The sequence below is a fragment of the Brassica napus genome, chromosome C6 (genome assembly GCF_020379485.1).
Source record: "Brassica napus cultivar Da-Ae chromosome C6, Da-Ae, whole genome shotgun sequence".
NCBI classification, from domain to species: domain Eukaryota; kingdom Viridiplantae; phylum Streptophyta; class Magnoliopsida; order Brassicales; family Brassicaceae; genus Brassica; species Brassica napus.
The window spans coordinates 6,473,274-6,487,160 of NC_063449.1; the positions used below are offsets into that span (position 1 = coordinate 6,473,274).

Genomic DNA, 13,887 nt, shown 5'->3' on the forward strand with positions numbered 1-13,887 from the left:
TGAAATCCGCAGGATCTCAACCTGTAAGTAGTACTTGATACCACAGAGGCTTCCTGCTCTGATACCAAATGAAAGTTCAGAGACACCCAAATTATAACTCACACACAAGAGATTTCAAGAACACTTTCTTGTAAATTAGAAACCTTTTAAACAATCCCCTAGATATGTTTAATCTGATTTATGCTCAGTCGCACACGACTAGCGACAGACCAGTTTCTAATCTCTAAATCACAGAGAGCCAAGCTAAACACTTGTTACTTGATCTCTGTAGCCGACAAGAACAAACCTCTTGTTCTAGCTTTCTCTCTCTTAATGCTTAACCTAAAACTCTCTTAGATTATCTCATTAAATAGATACGATAAAGAAATATTCTATTTCCTAAAATCTTGCAAACTAGAAGATCTTCTTTGCTTCACGTCCAAGCAATATCTTCTATTTCCATAAGTTTCACTACAGGAAATAAGGGTTTTAATAGCAATGTAATATAGCGGAAAAGAAGTTTGTGCTATTGTATGTTTGTGGCTAGAAATATAATAGCGTTTCTTTAAGTAAAAAGCTATTATATCTGGAGCGGCAAAATGAAATTTGCAAGCGCGCATGTTTTTGGGATTTTGATCTTTAGATTATAGCACTGAGAAAGAATAATCGTTATGGTATCCTCGACCGCTTATTTTTTTATTAAAACCCGCGAATGATAAATTTTGTGGGAAATATATCTTTGACCAAAGCAAAGAATATTTAGTACTTTTTCATTAAAACAAAAGAATATCGTCTCTGCATTTTCTCTCCCAAAGTGTTCTTCGTGAGACCCCTTCGGAATCATCGATCTCTGTCTTCTTTGTCTTCATCGATCTCTGTCTTCTTTGTCTTCTTCGATCTCAGGTTTGTCTTCTTTGATCTCTGTCTTCTTTAACTTGCATGCATCATGATAATAATCGATTGCTTATTATCTCAATAGATATGTATCGATCGTCTTCCATTTTTACAATCTACAATCATGAAAATTAATCGATTGCTTATTATCTCAATAGATCTCAAAAATGATTTTTTTAGGAACAAATTAACATGGGGCCGAAGACACGAGGAGGAATGGTTAGAAGAAGCAGACGTTCCCAAGGTCTGGAAGCAGAAACAGAGTTCATTGAGATAACCAGAAAGAGTACGAAAATGCGTAAGTTAAATAAGGGAAAAGAAGTTGCTATTGAAGAAGAAAACATTGAGATAAGGCAAGAAAGTGCTGACGAAGTCCCGACAAAGGTTTCTGAAGATGTTAATGAGGCGGATGGTGATGGTGATGGTGATGATCCACATGTGGAAATTGAAGTTGAGAATGTCATTGCTGAAGAACAGTCTCAGTCTGAGAATGGAGTTACTGAAGAACCTTCTCAGCCGAGAGAAGCTGACATGGAAGCTGAAAATGGAGTTACTCAAGAACCTTCTCAGCCGAGAGAAGCTGACATGGAACCTGAGAATGGATTTACTCAAGAACCTTCTCAGTCGAGAGAAGCTGACATGGAACCTGAGAATGGAGTTACTCAAGAACCTTCTCAGCCGAGAGAAGCTGACATTGAAACTGAGAATGGCATTTCAGGAGCAGAAGCATCGCCATCTGATGGAAAACAAAAGAAGAAAAGAGGACCCACAAAGATGCGTAAAGTGGCCAAGGATCATCAAGAGAAGGTTTCTGTGTCATTCACTGAGCTTGGCGAACATGTAGGTCCTGGATCAGTGACACTTTCATCGTTCCTTGGACCCCTTGTACGCGAACATGTGACTGTACTTCTTGATGATTGGAGGAATCTTGATAAGCAGACAAAGGACACATTATGGGAGGAAATTCAGGTATATATATGCCCTTAAGTCTATTGTATAATGTCTTTGTAAGGATTATAATGTGTGGCATTTGCATACATTACTGCAGGCGAGGTTTGATTTGAAAGAAGAGTGGCAAAAAGATTCAGTCTTCAAACAGATGGGCTGTTTGTGGAGATCTGGAAAGTCAAGGCTTGTATCACAACTGCGAAATGCAAAAAGCTCCACAGAGAGAGCAGCACTGAAACCAAGCAACATTCGATCTGTTCAGGTTTGGAGCGCTTGGGTTAAGAGTAGGACTTCGTCTGTGTTCAAGGTGAAATATACAGAGCATTTGGTTTTTAAGTGTTTACTTCGGAGATTTGATTGATCAAATTTGATTTAATAATATTGTAGGCAAAGAGTGAAAAGTACAGAGCACTAAGGAGAGCTCAGATTCCTCACACCACTAGTCGTAGAGGAATGAATCGTCTAGCTTGTGAAATGGTAAGTAACAGTATGTAATTATATTATATCTGAAGATAGAACAAACTGATAAGTAAAACAATATATCACTCTTGTAGAAAAAAAAGAGTGAAGACCCTAAGAAGATTAGCCGGAGCAAGGTCTGGATAGCAGGACACACTCACTCTGATGGTAGACCTGTTAGACCTGAGTTTGCTGAAACCATTGTAAGGTTTCATTGTCTGATTAATTAAGTTACTCTTTTTGGTATTGAAAAGGACCATAACTTATATTGTGTTTGTCTCAGGAAAAAATAATTTCACTTGATAGTCAAATGGACTCCACATCCAGTGTTAATATAAAAGAAGATGCTGTTAGTCAAGTGTTGGGAGTAGACAAACCTGGACGAGTCAGAGGGTTGGGAAGAGGGATTACTGCTACGAAACTAGCATTCTTGTCAGCTAGAGACTCCAAACTTGCCGACTTGGAAAGCGAGATTAAAGACTTGAAGATTCTGGTCCGTGACTTAGCTGGAAATAAGGTGAATTTTCTTTAGTTTTAACTGGTTATATAATGTAGAATTTCCTTGATTGATATAAAATCAATGATTCATTTTATGTTTTTACAGAAAAACAATGATGATTGTGTTTCTCCATCTGAGGCTAGTTATGTATACAAAGAAGGAACTAGAGTTCAACTACTTGATTGGTGTGAGTCAAAAGATGTTGTTGTCGCTGAAGGAGAATTCTGCTCTGCTGAAGGTACATACAAGATTGGTCGTATTCCGATTGGTCCTAACGCCGCGGCGGTTGTTGTAAAGTCGGTATCAAACCCGAAGGCATCTGTTTGGAGGCCAACTACGGATGTGCGTAATCTTCAGGAAGCAGCGGGATGCAAAATTCCATGGCCAATTGATAAACTGATACTAGATAGTGCATCGAACAACCATCCAGTTTCCTCGGATGTGTTAAGATCAAAGGTCATTCCATTAGCACGTATACTTACGTTTGTATTATAAAATTCAACATGATACTAACCATATGCATTGTCAATATAGAATACTACCGTAGATGATCTTGAAAGGTGCAAGATCTACGATTGGGTTAAGGGCGTCGAGGTAATCGCTGAAGGTTTTATGGGTTCGACTGACCCATATGAGATGGTGAACAATGTTCCTTTGGGTCCGAATGCTGTAGTTATGAGAGTTGCTAAGGTGATTAATGGGAAAGCTTTTCTATGGAGGCCAACAAGTGACATGACAACAATGAGTGATGCTGTTAATGAAAAGATCGCATGGCCGCTCCATAATGTATCAGTAATTAAAGTTCCTGAAGATGAAGGGGAAGCTAGTGTCAGAAGGCCTTCATTGGTAAATTTACAAACTTCTCTCTTTTACAAACTTATTTAGATGTAGTTGGTGTGATGTATTTGTTGTGCTTGTAGAGTCCAAGTGGCAGCACTAGTTCCACCCGTTCAGGTGGTAAAAAGAAGTGCATCTTGTTGGACCACAACAACTCAGGACGGAAAGTCGCAGAAGGCAGAGTAAGTAGTACTGATCCATTGTGTTTAGTCCATCACGTCCCGTTAGGTCCCAATGCAAGTCGGGTCTGGGTTGAAGTGGCCTTGATTGAAGATGCATCTCTATGGAGACCAAACTCTTTTCTGGAAGACATATCAGATGCTGTGGGCAGCACAGTGGCTTGGCCAAATGATAAGATTCTGTATGTTTAAATGTACTCGATCGAGTATTCTCAAAGACATATTTATGGATCGGAGTATGCTTGTTTTGTTTTAAGACATATTTTGCTTGTTTGGTTGTAAGACATATTTTGTTTGGTTGTTAAGACATATTTCTAATAAGATTATGTAGGCTTGGCATATATATAAATTATAAAAATAAGTGGTCCTTTAAAATTTTTAAAAAATAAGTGTTTCAAAATAATTTATACAATTTAAGTGTTCCATTAAAATTTTTACAAATAAATTGTTCATAAAAATTTATACAATTTAGATTTTAGGGTTTATTTAGGGATTCAACCCTATTGTAACAAATTTATACCCTATCATCATATAGGGATTCAAATTTAGGGATTCAACCCTATTGTAACAAATTTATACAATTTAGATGAAACAAATTTAGATTTTAGGGTTTATTTAGGGATTCAACCCTATATAACACATAAGGATTCAACCCTATCATCATCTATTCTCCATATAGAGAAATCATTTTATACTTATTTCAAACATATAATATTTTTGTTAAAAAAAATTAATAATAAAATTTATTAAAATTTAAATTTTGTTTATAACATAATTTCCCATCATTTTCATGCATTTTTCGTAATTTAAAAATAAATTAATATAGAATTGTACATAAACCAATAAGAAGGAATGGTGGGGATAGATGACGTGCCTTCATAGAAGCCGTAGGATCTGATTTTTTAATCTTTCAATCTCCGTCTTTCCATCGGAGATCTGTTCATTCTCCTTCTGCGATTACTCAAATCTAGGTTTAGTTCCTTTTGCTGACGCCTCCTTTTCGAAAATCGAAGGTTTCAGTCGATTTCCCTCGAAGTTATATTGTTCTGATATGGAAAAAGCATGGGTTTGGCTTCCAAGGTAGTAATCTTTTCGACATTTTAATTCATGACGAATTCTTCTTCTGTTCCAAATTTTTTGTTCTGATTCTGTTCCTTATATATATATATAGGGCTAGCCTCGAATATTTCGAAGGAGCAACAGGCTTTGTTACTGCATCAGCGAGGAGGTTAGGAGATCCGACAGAAATATTATGTCCCTGTACTCACTGCAGAAACCTTTCCCATCAAGTTTTAGACAAAGTAACGGAGCATCTTGTGATTAGGGGTATGGATAAGAAGTATATGAGGAGTTCTTGTTGGAGTCTTCATGGTGAGAGAAGGTCTGATATGAATGATAGTGTCCCTCAATCAGAAACAGAGGCTTATGGTTTGCTAAGGACGGCTTATTTTGATAGTGGTGAACCTGATGAACCGCCTTCTGATGACACTGGAGGAGAGCCTGTACATGGTGAACCTGATGAAGACTCGGAGTTTAGGAAGAAGTTGAGAGATGCTGAAACTCCATTGTACTTGACATGTAGCAAGCACACCAAAGTTTCTGCGATCATGGCCCTTTACCGCATCAAAGTAAAGAGTGGAATGTCAGAGGCTTACTTTGATCAGCTACTGTCGGCATTACATGACATGCTACCAGAAGGTAATGTACTACCAAAGTCGACTGATTCGATTAAGAAGTTCTTGAAGATTTTTGGGTTTGGCTACGAAATGATTCATGCGTGCAAGAACGATTGTATTCTCTATAGGAAGCAATATGAGGAGTTGGAAACCTGCCCAAGATGTAGTGCTTCTAGATGGGAAATTGATAAGCACAGTAATGAAGAAAAGAAAGGAATTCCTGCAAAGGTCCTACGGTATTTTCCGATCAAAGACAGATTCAAGAGGATGTTTAGATCAGCAAGGATGGCTGAGGATTTGCGATGGCATGCCAACAATGCCACTGAAGATGGTATAATGCGACATCCTGTTGACTCGTTATCTTGGGCTCAAGTGAATAATAAGTGGCCAGAGTTTGCTAGTGAAGCAAGAAACCTTCGACTCGGCCTGTCAACAGATGGTATGAACCCTTTCTCTATCCAGAACACAAAGTATAGTACTTGGCCAGTGTTGTTAGTCAATTACAACTTGCCACCAACTCTGTGTATGAAGGCTGAGAACGTCATGTTGACTATGTTGATCCCTGGACCGACGGCTCCGAGCAACAACATTGATGTTTATCTAGAGCCACTGGTTGAAGACTTACAAGAATTGTGGAGTGAGGGGATTCAGGTATACGACTCATTCCTGAAAGAGAAGTTCACACTAAAAGCTATGTTGTTGTGGACTATAAGCGACTACCCGGCTCTAGGTAGTTTGGCAGGTTGTAAAGTTAAAGGGAAACAAGCATGCAATGTTTGTGGAAAGGATACACCAAATAGGTGGCTCAAGTTTAGTCGCAAGTATGTGTATTTGGGGAATAGGAAGCGACTAAGCCCTGGACATCACTACAGACGCAGGAAAGGATGGTTTGATAATACAGTGGAGAAGGGGACTGCAAACAGGATTCAAACCGGTGCAGAAATATTTGCAACACTAAAGAACTTCAGGAATGACTTTGGAAGATCTTTAGCAAAGAAAAAAAAAAGGAAGAGAAATGTTGTCTCAGAAGATGAGGTGGCTGAAGACGAAGAAAATGATGAAACGAGTGATCAATGGAGGTGGAAGAAACGATCAATATTCTTCGATTTACCGTACTGGAAGGTATTATAGCTATTGTTAGACTGAGATACGATTGTCACATTTTGTTTATCCATTAACTGATCATTCTGTTTTCAATGTGTTAGGATTTGCCGGTGCGTCACAACATCGACGTCATGCACGTGGAAAAGAACTTGTCTGATGCATTATTATCAACGCTGATGCAGAGTGCTAAGTCAAAAGATGGCCTCAAAGCGAGACAGGACTTAGAAGATATTGGAATCCGGAAAAACTTGCACACACAGGTACGGGGAAAGAGATTCTACTTGCCTCCAGCAACTTATTGGCTCAGTAAGGAAGAGAAAAAGATATTTTGTCAAAGGTTGTCTGCGTTTAGAGGCCCTGACGGCTACTGCGGTAATATTGCAAATGTTGTTTCAATTAACCCTCCTATGATTGGAAGTCTTAAATCCCATGATCATCATGTACTAATCCAAAATCTGTTACCTGCTGCGTTACGAGGGTTGCTTCCAAGAGGACCAAGAGTGGCAGTAACTCGAGTATGTAACTACTTCAACAGATTGTGTCAGCGTGCTATTGACGCGGAGAAGCTGATAACTTTGGAAAATGAGTTTGTGGAGACAATGTGCCAACTCGAGCGGTTCTTTCCTCCATCGCTCTTCGATATCATGTTCCACCTTCCTTTACACCTAGCAAGAGAGGCACGTTTGGGAGGTCCTGTGCACTTTCGTTGGATGTATCCGTTTGAGAGGTTTGTTTTCATTTTGTTCGCGTAATGTAAATTGTTTATATCCTGAACTGTTTTTCCGATCAACTGAGGTTTGTAACTATTGCTATATTGTTTGAGCTGTAGATACATGAAAACACTCAAGGCATATGTAAAGAATTTTGCTAGGCCAGAAGCATGTATGGCTGAGGGGTACTTAGCTGGAGAATGCATAGCCTTTTGTTTAGAGTTCCTAAAGAATTCTGTACCCGTTGAAGAAGTACTTAACCGTAATGAAGATATTCAGTCTGATGGAATGGTTCTTGAAGGTCGACCACTGCAAAAGGGAACAGAGCTTATTCTTTCAGAGAAAGATAGAGACATAGCACATCGATATGTTTTGATGAATATGGCTATTATGGATCCCTATGTTGAGTAAGTTCTACTGTCCCTCTCAAATTCAGATTTTTTTATCAGTCTGATAACTCTCTACTTTGTTATGAGAACCAGGAAGCACTTACAAGAACTGCAAGATAATGATGTTCGATTAGCAACAAATGAAACTTTGTTATGGAAGCATCACACCCAACAATTTGCTGAATGGGTGAAGAATAAGGTTTGTACAACTTCACTATCTGTTCACTTTTCTATTCACATAGCTCACACAGTTTTACATCCTTGTTAGATACCTTCTAACTCAAAGGAGCATTCTACGAAGCTGAGGTGGTTGGCCTTTGGACCAAGGTTTACTGCTCATACCAATAAAGGTTTTGTCATTAACGGGAACCGATTTCACATACAATCCGTTAAGCGAAAGACTCAGAATAGTGGAGTCACTTACGAAGCTTTCAGCATGTGTAGATCTTCTGCAAGAGATACAAGACATACAGCCGATATGGTCACATATTATGGAGTGATAACAGAGATCATTCTTCTCGATTACCACATGTTCAGCGTTCCTTTATTCAAGTGTAATTGGGCGAACAGAGGCTACGGTGTTAAGGAAGAAGATGGTTTCACCCTTGTCAATCTTCATGTCAACCAAACGCCATATTTACAAGATCCATACATTCTACCATCACAAGCAAAACAGGTATTTTACTCTAGAGAAGATGAAGAATCGCCTTGGTATGTTGTTATGAGAGCACCACCGAGAGGATATCATGAACTCGAGACAGAGGAAGACGTTGTCGGAGCACCATTACTCGCACAGGAATTTGATGATACAGAGCAATTGTCTGATGATGAAAGTTTTTGTGTTAGAGATGATTGTGATGGAATTATAGTTGCTGATTGATTTTTTTTGCATGGAAAATTTGTGAGAATTGAATATATTTTTTATTTTCGAATATTTTAATTTTCTTCGAATTTTAATTAGAATTAATTTTTATTTTACATTTTTTGATTCTCTATTATTTTAAAAATCAAAATATTAAATAAAATTTGTTATAAACAAAATGAAACAATTGCATATAAAAAAATGCAATGAAATGTTCAAATATTGCTATTGATAGAAGACGACAATAGTAATTACAAATCGCTATATTTAATTTTAAAAAATGCTATAGTTAAAAAGTTATAATATCATTTTGGCGACGCTATAATACAAATTTACAATTGCATAACAAGAACCGCTATTAATAATAAAATATCAATAGCACAACAAAAATCCGCTATGAAATGTACGAGACCTATTATCGCGGGCGATATTGGAGCGCTTTCTACAACGCTATGGTAGCGTCTTATAGCGCTTTAGCGGTGCCATCAAAACCCTTATTTCCTGTAGTGTTTGTGACACGTCATCACTCGTAACAAACTCGCCATACTGTGTTACACAATCACCGCACTGTGTAACACACTCTTAGCTCAGCTCGAACACGCTCACAATCTTGAGCTTACAATAAACTGAAAGAATTTACCTTCAAATCGTTATCCCCGAGAAACAGAGTCGAGAGTTTGGGGCATTTGGGACAGCAAGATATCTCTTCAATTTTATTACTCATCAATGAGATCTTCTCAAAACTGACCAGTTGATGTCATCTGGTATACAGCTTAGCTTCCCACCGGAATTGACGCACTGTTTTTCTTCCTCTTTTCCTATCCAAAGAGCCATTTCACGTAACACATCATGCATTTTCACCGCAGGTGTGAATCCAATTTGGAAAAAAGAGTATTTAGTTTCGCACTCCATCAATAGATGCGCACGAACTAACGAACCAATTATATCATAACCTTCGTTGTTACTTCCATCTTCATCTCTCTCTCCCTTTATAAATCCTTCGCTGATCCAATACTCTATCAACTCCTCCTTCTTTATTTCATAATCTTCCGGGAACAAAGAACAATACAGGAAGCATGATTTCACCTTTTCATCCTCTAAACCATCATAGCTGAACTTCAAAATCGAAAGAATATTTTCTTCCATACCTGGAAACTGGTGACTAGACGTATTAAGAACCTTATCTGCGTGATGCCATTCGTGTACATCCTCTTTACATGACATGGCTTTGCCAATCACATTGAGTGCAAGTGGCAATCCATAACATTTTTCACAAATTTGTTTTGCAAGTGAGGGAATATCCTGATGCCGCTTTAACGGGACTTCTCCAACTATGTTTTTAAACAGTTACCACGATTCACTCGTTGACAAACAATCCATTTTCAGTTCATCATCAGCTCTCATGTATCTGAAAACTTCCTTTGAACGAGTGGTGAAAACTATCTTCGATTCATTTTCTTGAGTTGGATGTGGAACTCCAATCTTGTCCAAATCTACCTCGCTCCACAGATCATCTAACCGCAGAACAAATTTCTTTCTTCCTAGGATATCGTCTATGGAAAATGCTTTCTCCTCCTCTGTTTGATTTTCCCATTCCTTGTCAACGCGTAATCTTCTTAGAATCTGATCCTGAATGCCCTTGTATTGCAAATCTTTAGAGACCACAACCCATATCACAACATCAAATTCATCCTTGAATTTGTTTTTGATAGTAGCTAAGAGGGTTGTTTTTCCCACTCCCCCCATGCCATATATACCTAACGTTCTTCGTTCAGTTTTCATGATGCTGTCCCATGCCTTTCCAACCATTGAATCCAAACCTACTGTTGTTTGGATACGTTTCTTCTTCTCCACCTTTGGTAAAGGTCTTTTTCCGGCCACATCTTTAAAATCTCCTTTAGATATAAGCTTTGTAACTTCTTCCAACTTCTTCGATACCTCTTTGTCATACTCATAGCTTGATATGCAATTTTCGGAAAAATATCCAAAAAGACACAATCTATTGATTTCAATTGGTTTATGCTCAAGCAGAATACTGACCTGAGAGTCAAGACTTTCTACACTTGACAACCATCCTTCTACTTGAGCAAGCCGCTCCAAACCTTTATCTTCTTCTATGGAGACATTTCTTAACAGGTCATCTCGCTTACGTTGAAGTTCTTGAATAGCTCCCTCCAGAGCCTCAAGATTATCCTTCATCATATGAATGTAATTTCCATCCCCAAGTAAGCAGTTGCAGGATATATCTACCGCTTGACCCCATGGTAATATTGATAGACAGCCTCCCATCTTTGCTCAAACTTTCAGAAAGAAACCAAAACCAAACTCATTGCTTTGGTGAATGAACAAGAGAAAGCAGAACACCAATAATTTTGATTGTCTTGATGAGAAAATAGTAAGCCAAGAAGCGAAGACCAATAACTCTACTTCAATAATTCATAAACAATAATGATGAAGGCCACACTTTTCCTTATCCCTTAGGATGTCTAATTAGTGTCACATGAACAACTTGTGGACTTTAAGATTTTGGATTTTACCTTCCAATCGAATTTGTTACGTTTTATTTACTGAAAGTATAAACTTAGCTGTAAAATATGTGGCATAAATTTCTTGTTGTAGATATATTTGAAGTATTTTTTGTTATAGTTAATTTGACTGTTAATGTAAGTTTTTAGCTTTACATATTTCAAAATAAAGGATGATTCGACTATAAGGTATGTATTTTATATAGAGAAATTAGGGTGCATATACACCAAAAAGCTAAAATTTGCAAACCACCCGTTCACTGTGGTGTACACTGTGCACTTTTAACTAAACTGAAAACACCCCTATCACCCTTGTATCCTACGTAGTCCTAGCTTAGATTTCTTATCCTCTCTCTCTCTATCTAGTTCCTCTTCTCCATTGTATTTTTCTTATTCTAAACAAGACATTTTCCACCGCGAGCCCCTCATCTCCTCCTGCTTCAACGGATTGTCATCTATATACCGCCCTCAGCCGTCAAGTAGCACCGTAAGCTCGTCGCCAACGTCACCCCCCCCCCCCCCCCCGGGAAATATACTATTCAACACATCATCTGGATCAGTCACTGCCCGAGATTTAGCAACAGCAGGATATTTGAGAATGATAGGTTTACCCGAGATCGATGGTGACAATTTCATACATATTTGGGTAGATGTTACCAAGTACGAATACCGTTAAGTGATAAATTGTTGGTAAGATATTACAAAAAGTTGTATTTGTAAACTAAATGGTTTGTAAATTTCAATAGAATGTGTGGCCATTAGATGATTGATGTTTGGTTAGCAGTTAGAAAACATGTTGCCGCTCTGTATAATTGTCGGTAAGTTTTATAAAACAATTCTCTTTTAACTGATACAAGATTTGTTAGATGTTAAAAAATATGTTACTGAAATAAATTAATTATTATCTGTTTAATTGCTATTATCTTTAACTGTTAACAATTATTTTATCATGTATTGACCAAAAATTTACACCTAACATTATTCTTACATGGTAAATAACATATTAAATATCATAAAACTCAAAAATTAGACATCATGTTTGATTTCTAATAAACATGTTTCCAACTAACAATTCATATAACATTTAACATCAATGCTTAGTGTTTAACGCCTTTTTCCTAACACACTAAAACATTATGTTGAAGTTTCTTATTGTATATTGCTCATTGGAATCAACTGCATGGATTCGATTCACCACAATCCTGCGATCAATCCCATTCTCCGATTCATTTTTTTTTTTTGTAGATCTACAGCCCAAAACAACTTTTTGGGAGCATGCAATTTTTGATTCTATGATTCGCGGCGGGGAGGACGACGAGTTGAAGACGAGGCCGGTGTTGTATTGTCGTCGGAAATAGAGTTAGTGGTGGTTCGGTAATTCAGAAAGTGGATAGGCGGATGCAGATTTGAGAAGATTAAAATTTTGATTAGGATAAATGATGAGATCATCCGTAGAAGATGGAAAAAAAGAGAAAAATACATGTTGAAGATGCATTGAATTGAAAATTTCTCTCTCTCACATGTTGAATTGATAGGGGCAAAAACGTCAGTCCATGTTCATTTTACTACAGGAATTAATATTTTACAGCTGGTGGGGTAGTTTACTAATTTTGGTCTCATTCATGTATATTTGGCAAATTATCTCTTTTATATATAAGATAAATATTTTTCTACTCATTAAAATAGTTTATATTAATAAACAAACCATTTACGTTATTTAAAAACCATGATTCAACTATAAGGTATGTATTTTATATATAAGATAAATATTTTTCTATTCATTAAAATATTTTATATTAATAAACAAAACATTTAAGTTATTTAAAAACTAATAATATATAAAATTATTCAAAAAATTAAATTACCTATCTATACTATTATCTAAGAAGTGAATATGCTGATTAGGTTTACACATATTTTATGCTCAGTTATTAATTAACCTTCATAAATTTTTTTAGTGATTTACCTGATAATATCATAGTTAAATATATCCTTAATAAATAAAATATATAAATTATCCAAAAGATAAAAACGAATTTAAATTTATTTGATTAGATAAATGATTAAATTTAATAATGACAAAATTATCCAAAATCTAAGTATATTTTAAATAAAAAGATAATTATATATGTATATATATATATATATAGTGTTTTTCTCCGAAAGTTTCTTTTAATTACAAAAATTTTAAAAATTTAAAACAGAAAAGACATAACTAAATATTATCATTATCGAAGTTCACTTTTTGTAAATCAGTATAGTTTGTATTACTTTTGACTTGCTTTGTTATTATCATATATTTTTAAATCTGTATATTTTTTTTAATCAGTATATAATTTTGATGGTCATTTTTAAATCAGTATATTTTTTTGAGTAATTTCATATATTTTTGATATTTGCATTCTAATTTTATTTCCTTGCATGAAATATTTGATATATGGTTATGTTTTATAATTTTCTAAATTTCATTGATGTTTAAACAGACAAATATGAAACAGAAGAAAATAAAACATTCAGAAAAATAAAATGAGTAAGAAAACAAAAACAATTTCGATTTTTAAATTTATAAAATATATCAATAAGATTGCATGTGCGGACAAAACACCTAATTATAGTAAAAATTATTAACTAAATGTTAATAAATTTTACCTATAACCCTTTAAATCTATTTATATTTTAACTGATTCTTTTACTTTAAAATTTCTGTAACAAAAAAAATAGAGATGCAGATATTTTCTAATAGAAAATAAAAATGAGGTATAATTGATTTTGTTTGCTTTATCTTCTTGAAAAAACTATATGATGTATGCTTTAAGTTTAAAAATA

The 13,887-nt window shown here is 35.9% G+C and overlaps 3 protein-coding genes across 4 annotated transcripts; 2 read left to right on the plus strand and 1 right to left on the minus strand.

Annotated features, from left to right (window-relative positions):
- Positions 1-112: 112 nt before the first annotated feature.
- On the minus strand, positions 113-10,991 carry LOC106404288 (probable disease resistance protein At5g43730). Its single transcript, XM_048761704.1, is given in 2 exon segments — positions 113-448; positions 9,049-10,991. A coding segment is annotated over 1 exon segment (1,566 nt). The 5' UTR covers positions 10,826-10,991; the 3' UTR covers positions 113-448; positions 9,049-9,259.
- On the plus strand, positions 457-4,136 carry LOC106430382. The gene is made up of 9 exons (XM_022713631.2): positions 457-882; positions 1,054-1,842; positions 1,922-2,128; positions 2,209-2,298; positions 2,376-2,483; positions 2,564-2,797; positions 2,885-3,235; positions 3,314-3,625; positions 3,700-4,136. The coding sequence occupies exons 2-9, from the start codon at positions 1,066-1,068 to the stop codon at positions 3,985-3,987; spliced, it is 2,367 nt and encodes a 788-aa protein (XP_022569352.1). The 5' UTR covers positions 457-882; positions 1,054-1,065; the 3' UTR covers positions 3,988-4,136.
- On the plus strand, positions 4,379-8,654 carry LOC111212189. Of its 2 annotated transcripts, XM_048761703.1 has the most exons (7): positions 4,379-4,875; positions 4,967-6,593; positions 6,677-6,947; positions 7,053-7,302; positions 7,405-7,692; positions 7,768-7,873; positions 7,943-8,654. In XM_048761703.1, exons 1-7 carry the CDS (start codon positions 4,847-4,849, stop codon positions 8,552-8,554), a joined length of 3,183 nt encoding a protein of 1,060 aa, XP_048617660.1. In that variant the 5' UTR covers positions 4,379-4,846; the 3' UTR covers positions 8,555-8,654. The 2 variants fall into 2 exon arrangements, with proteins under 2 accessions (XP_048617660.1, XP_022569354.1); XM_022713633.2 differs by having other exon boundaries at positions 6,677-7,302.
- Positions 10,992-13,887: the final 2,896 nt, after the last annotated feature.

What these genes read in the sequence shown, in the direction of transcription:
- LOC106430382 (XM_022713631.2), top strand. Translation starts at nt 1,066, where the DNA reads ATGGGGCCGAAGACACGAGGAGGAATGGTTAGAAGAAGCAGACGTTCC. An exon ending in ATCGTCTAGCTTGTGAAATG is followed by an intron (nt 2,299 to 2,375) that starts GTAAGTAACAGT and finishes TCACTCTTGTAG; the next exon opens with AAAAAAAAGAGTGAAGACCC. An exon ending in CGGATGTGTTAAGATCAAAG is followed by an intron (nt 3,236 to 3,313) that starts GTCATTCCATTA and finishes TTGTCAATATAG; the next exon opens with AATACTACCGTAGATGATCT.
- LOC111212189 (XM_022713633.2), top strand. Translation starts at nt 4,847, where the DNA reads ATGGAAAAAGCATGGGTTTGGCTTCCAAG. An exon ending in GCATGGGTTTGGCTTCCAAG is followed by an intron (nt 4,876 to 4,966) that starts GTAGTAATCTTT and finishes ATATATATATAG; the next exon opens with GGCTAGCCTCGAATATTTCG. An exon ending in CTGAATGGGTGAAGAATAAG is followed by an intron (nt 7,874 to 7,942) that starts GTTTGTACAACT and finishes CATCCTTGTTAG; the next exon opens with ATACCTTCTAACTCAAAGGA.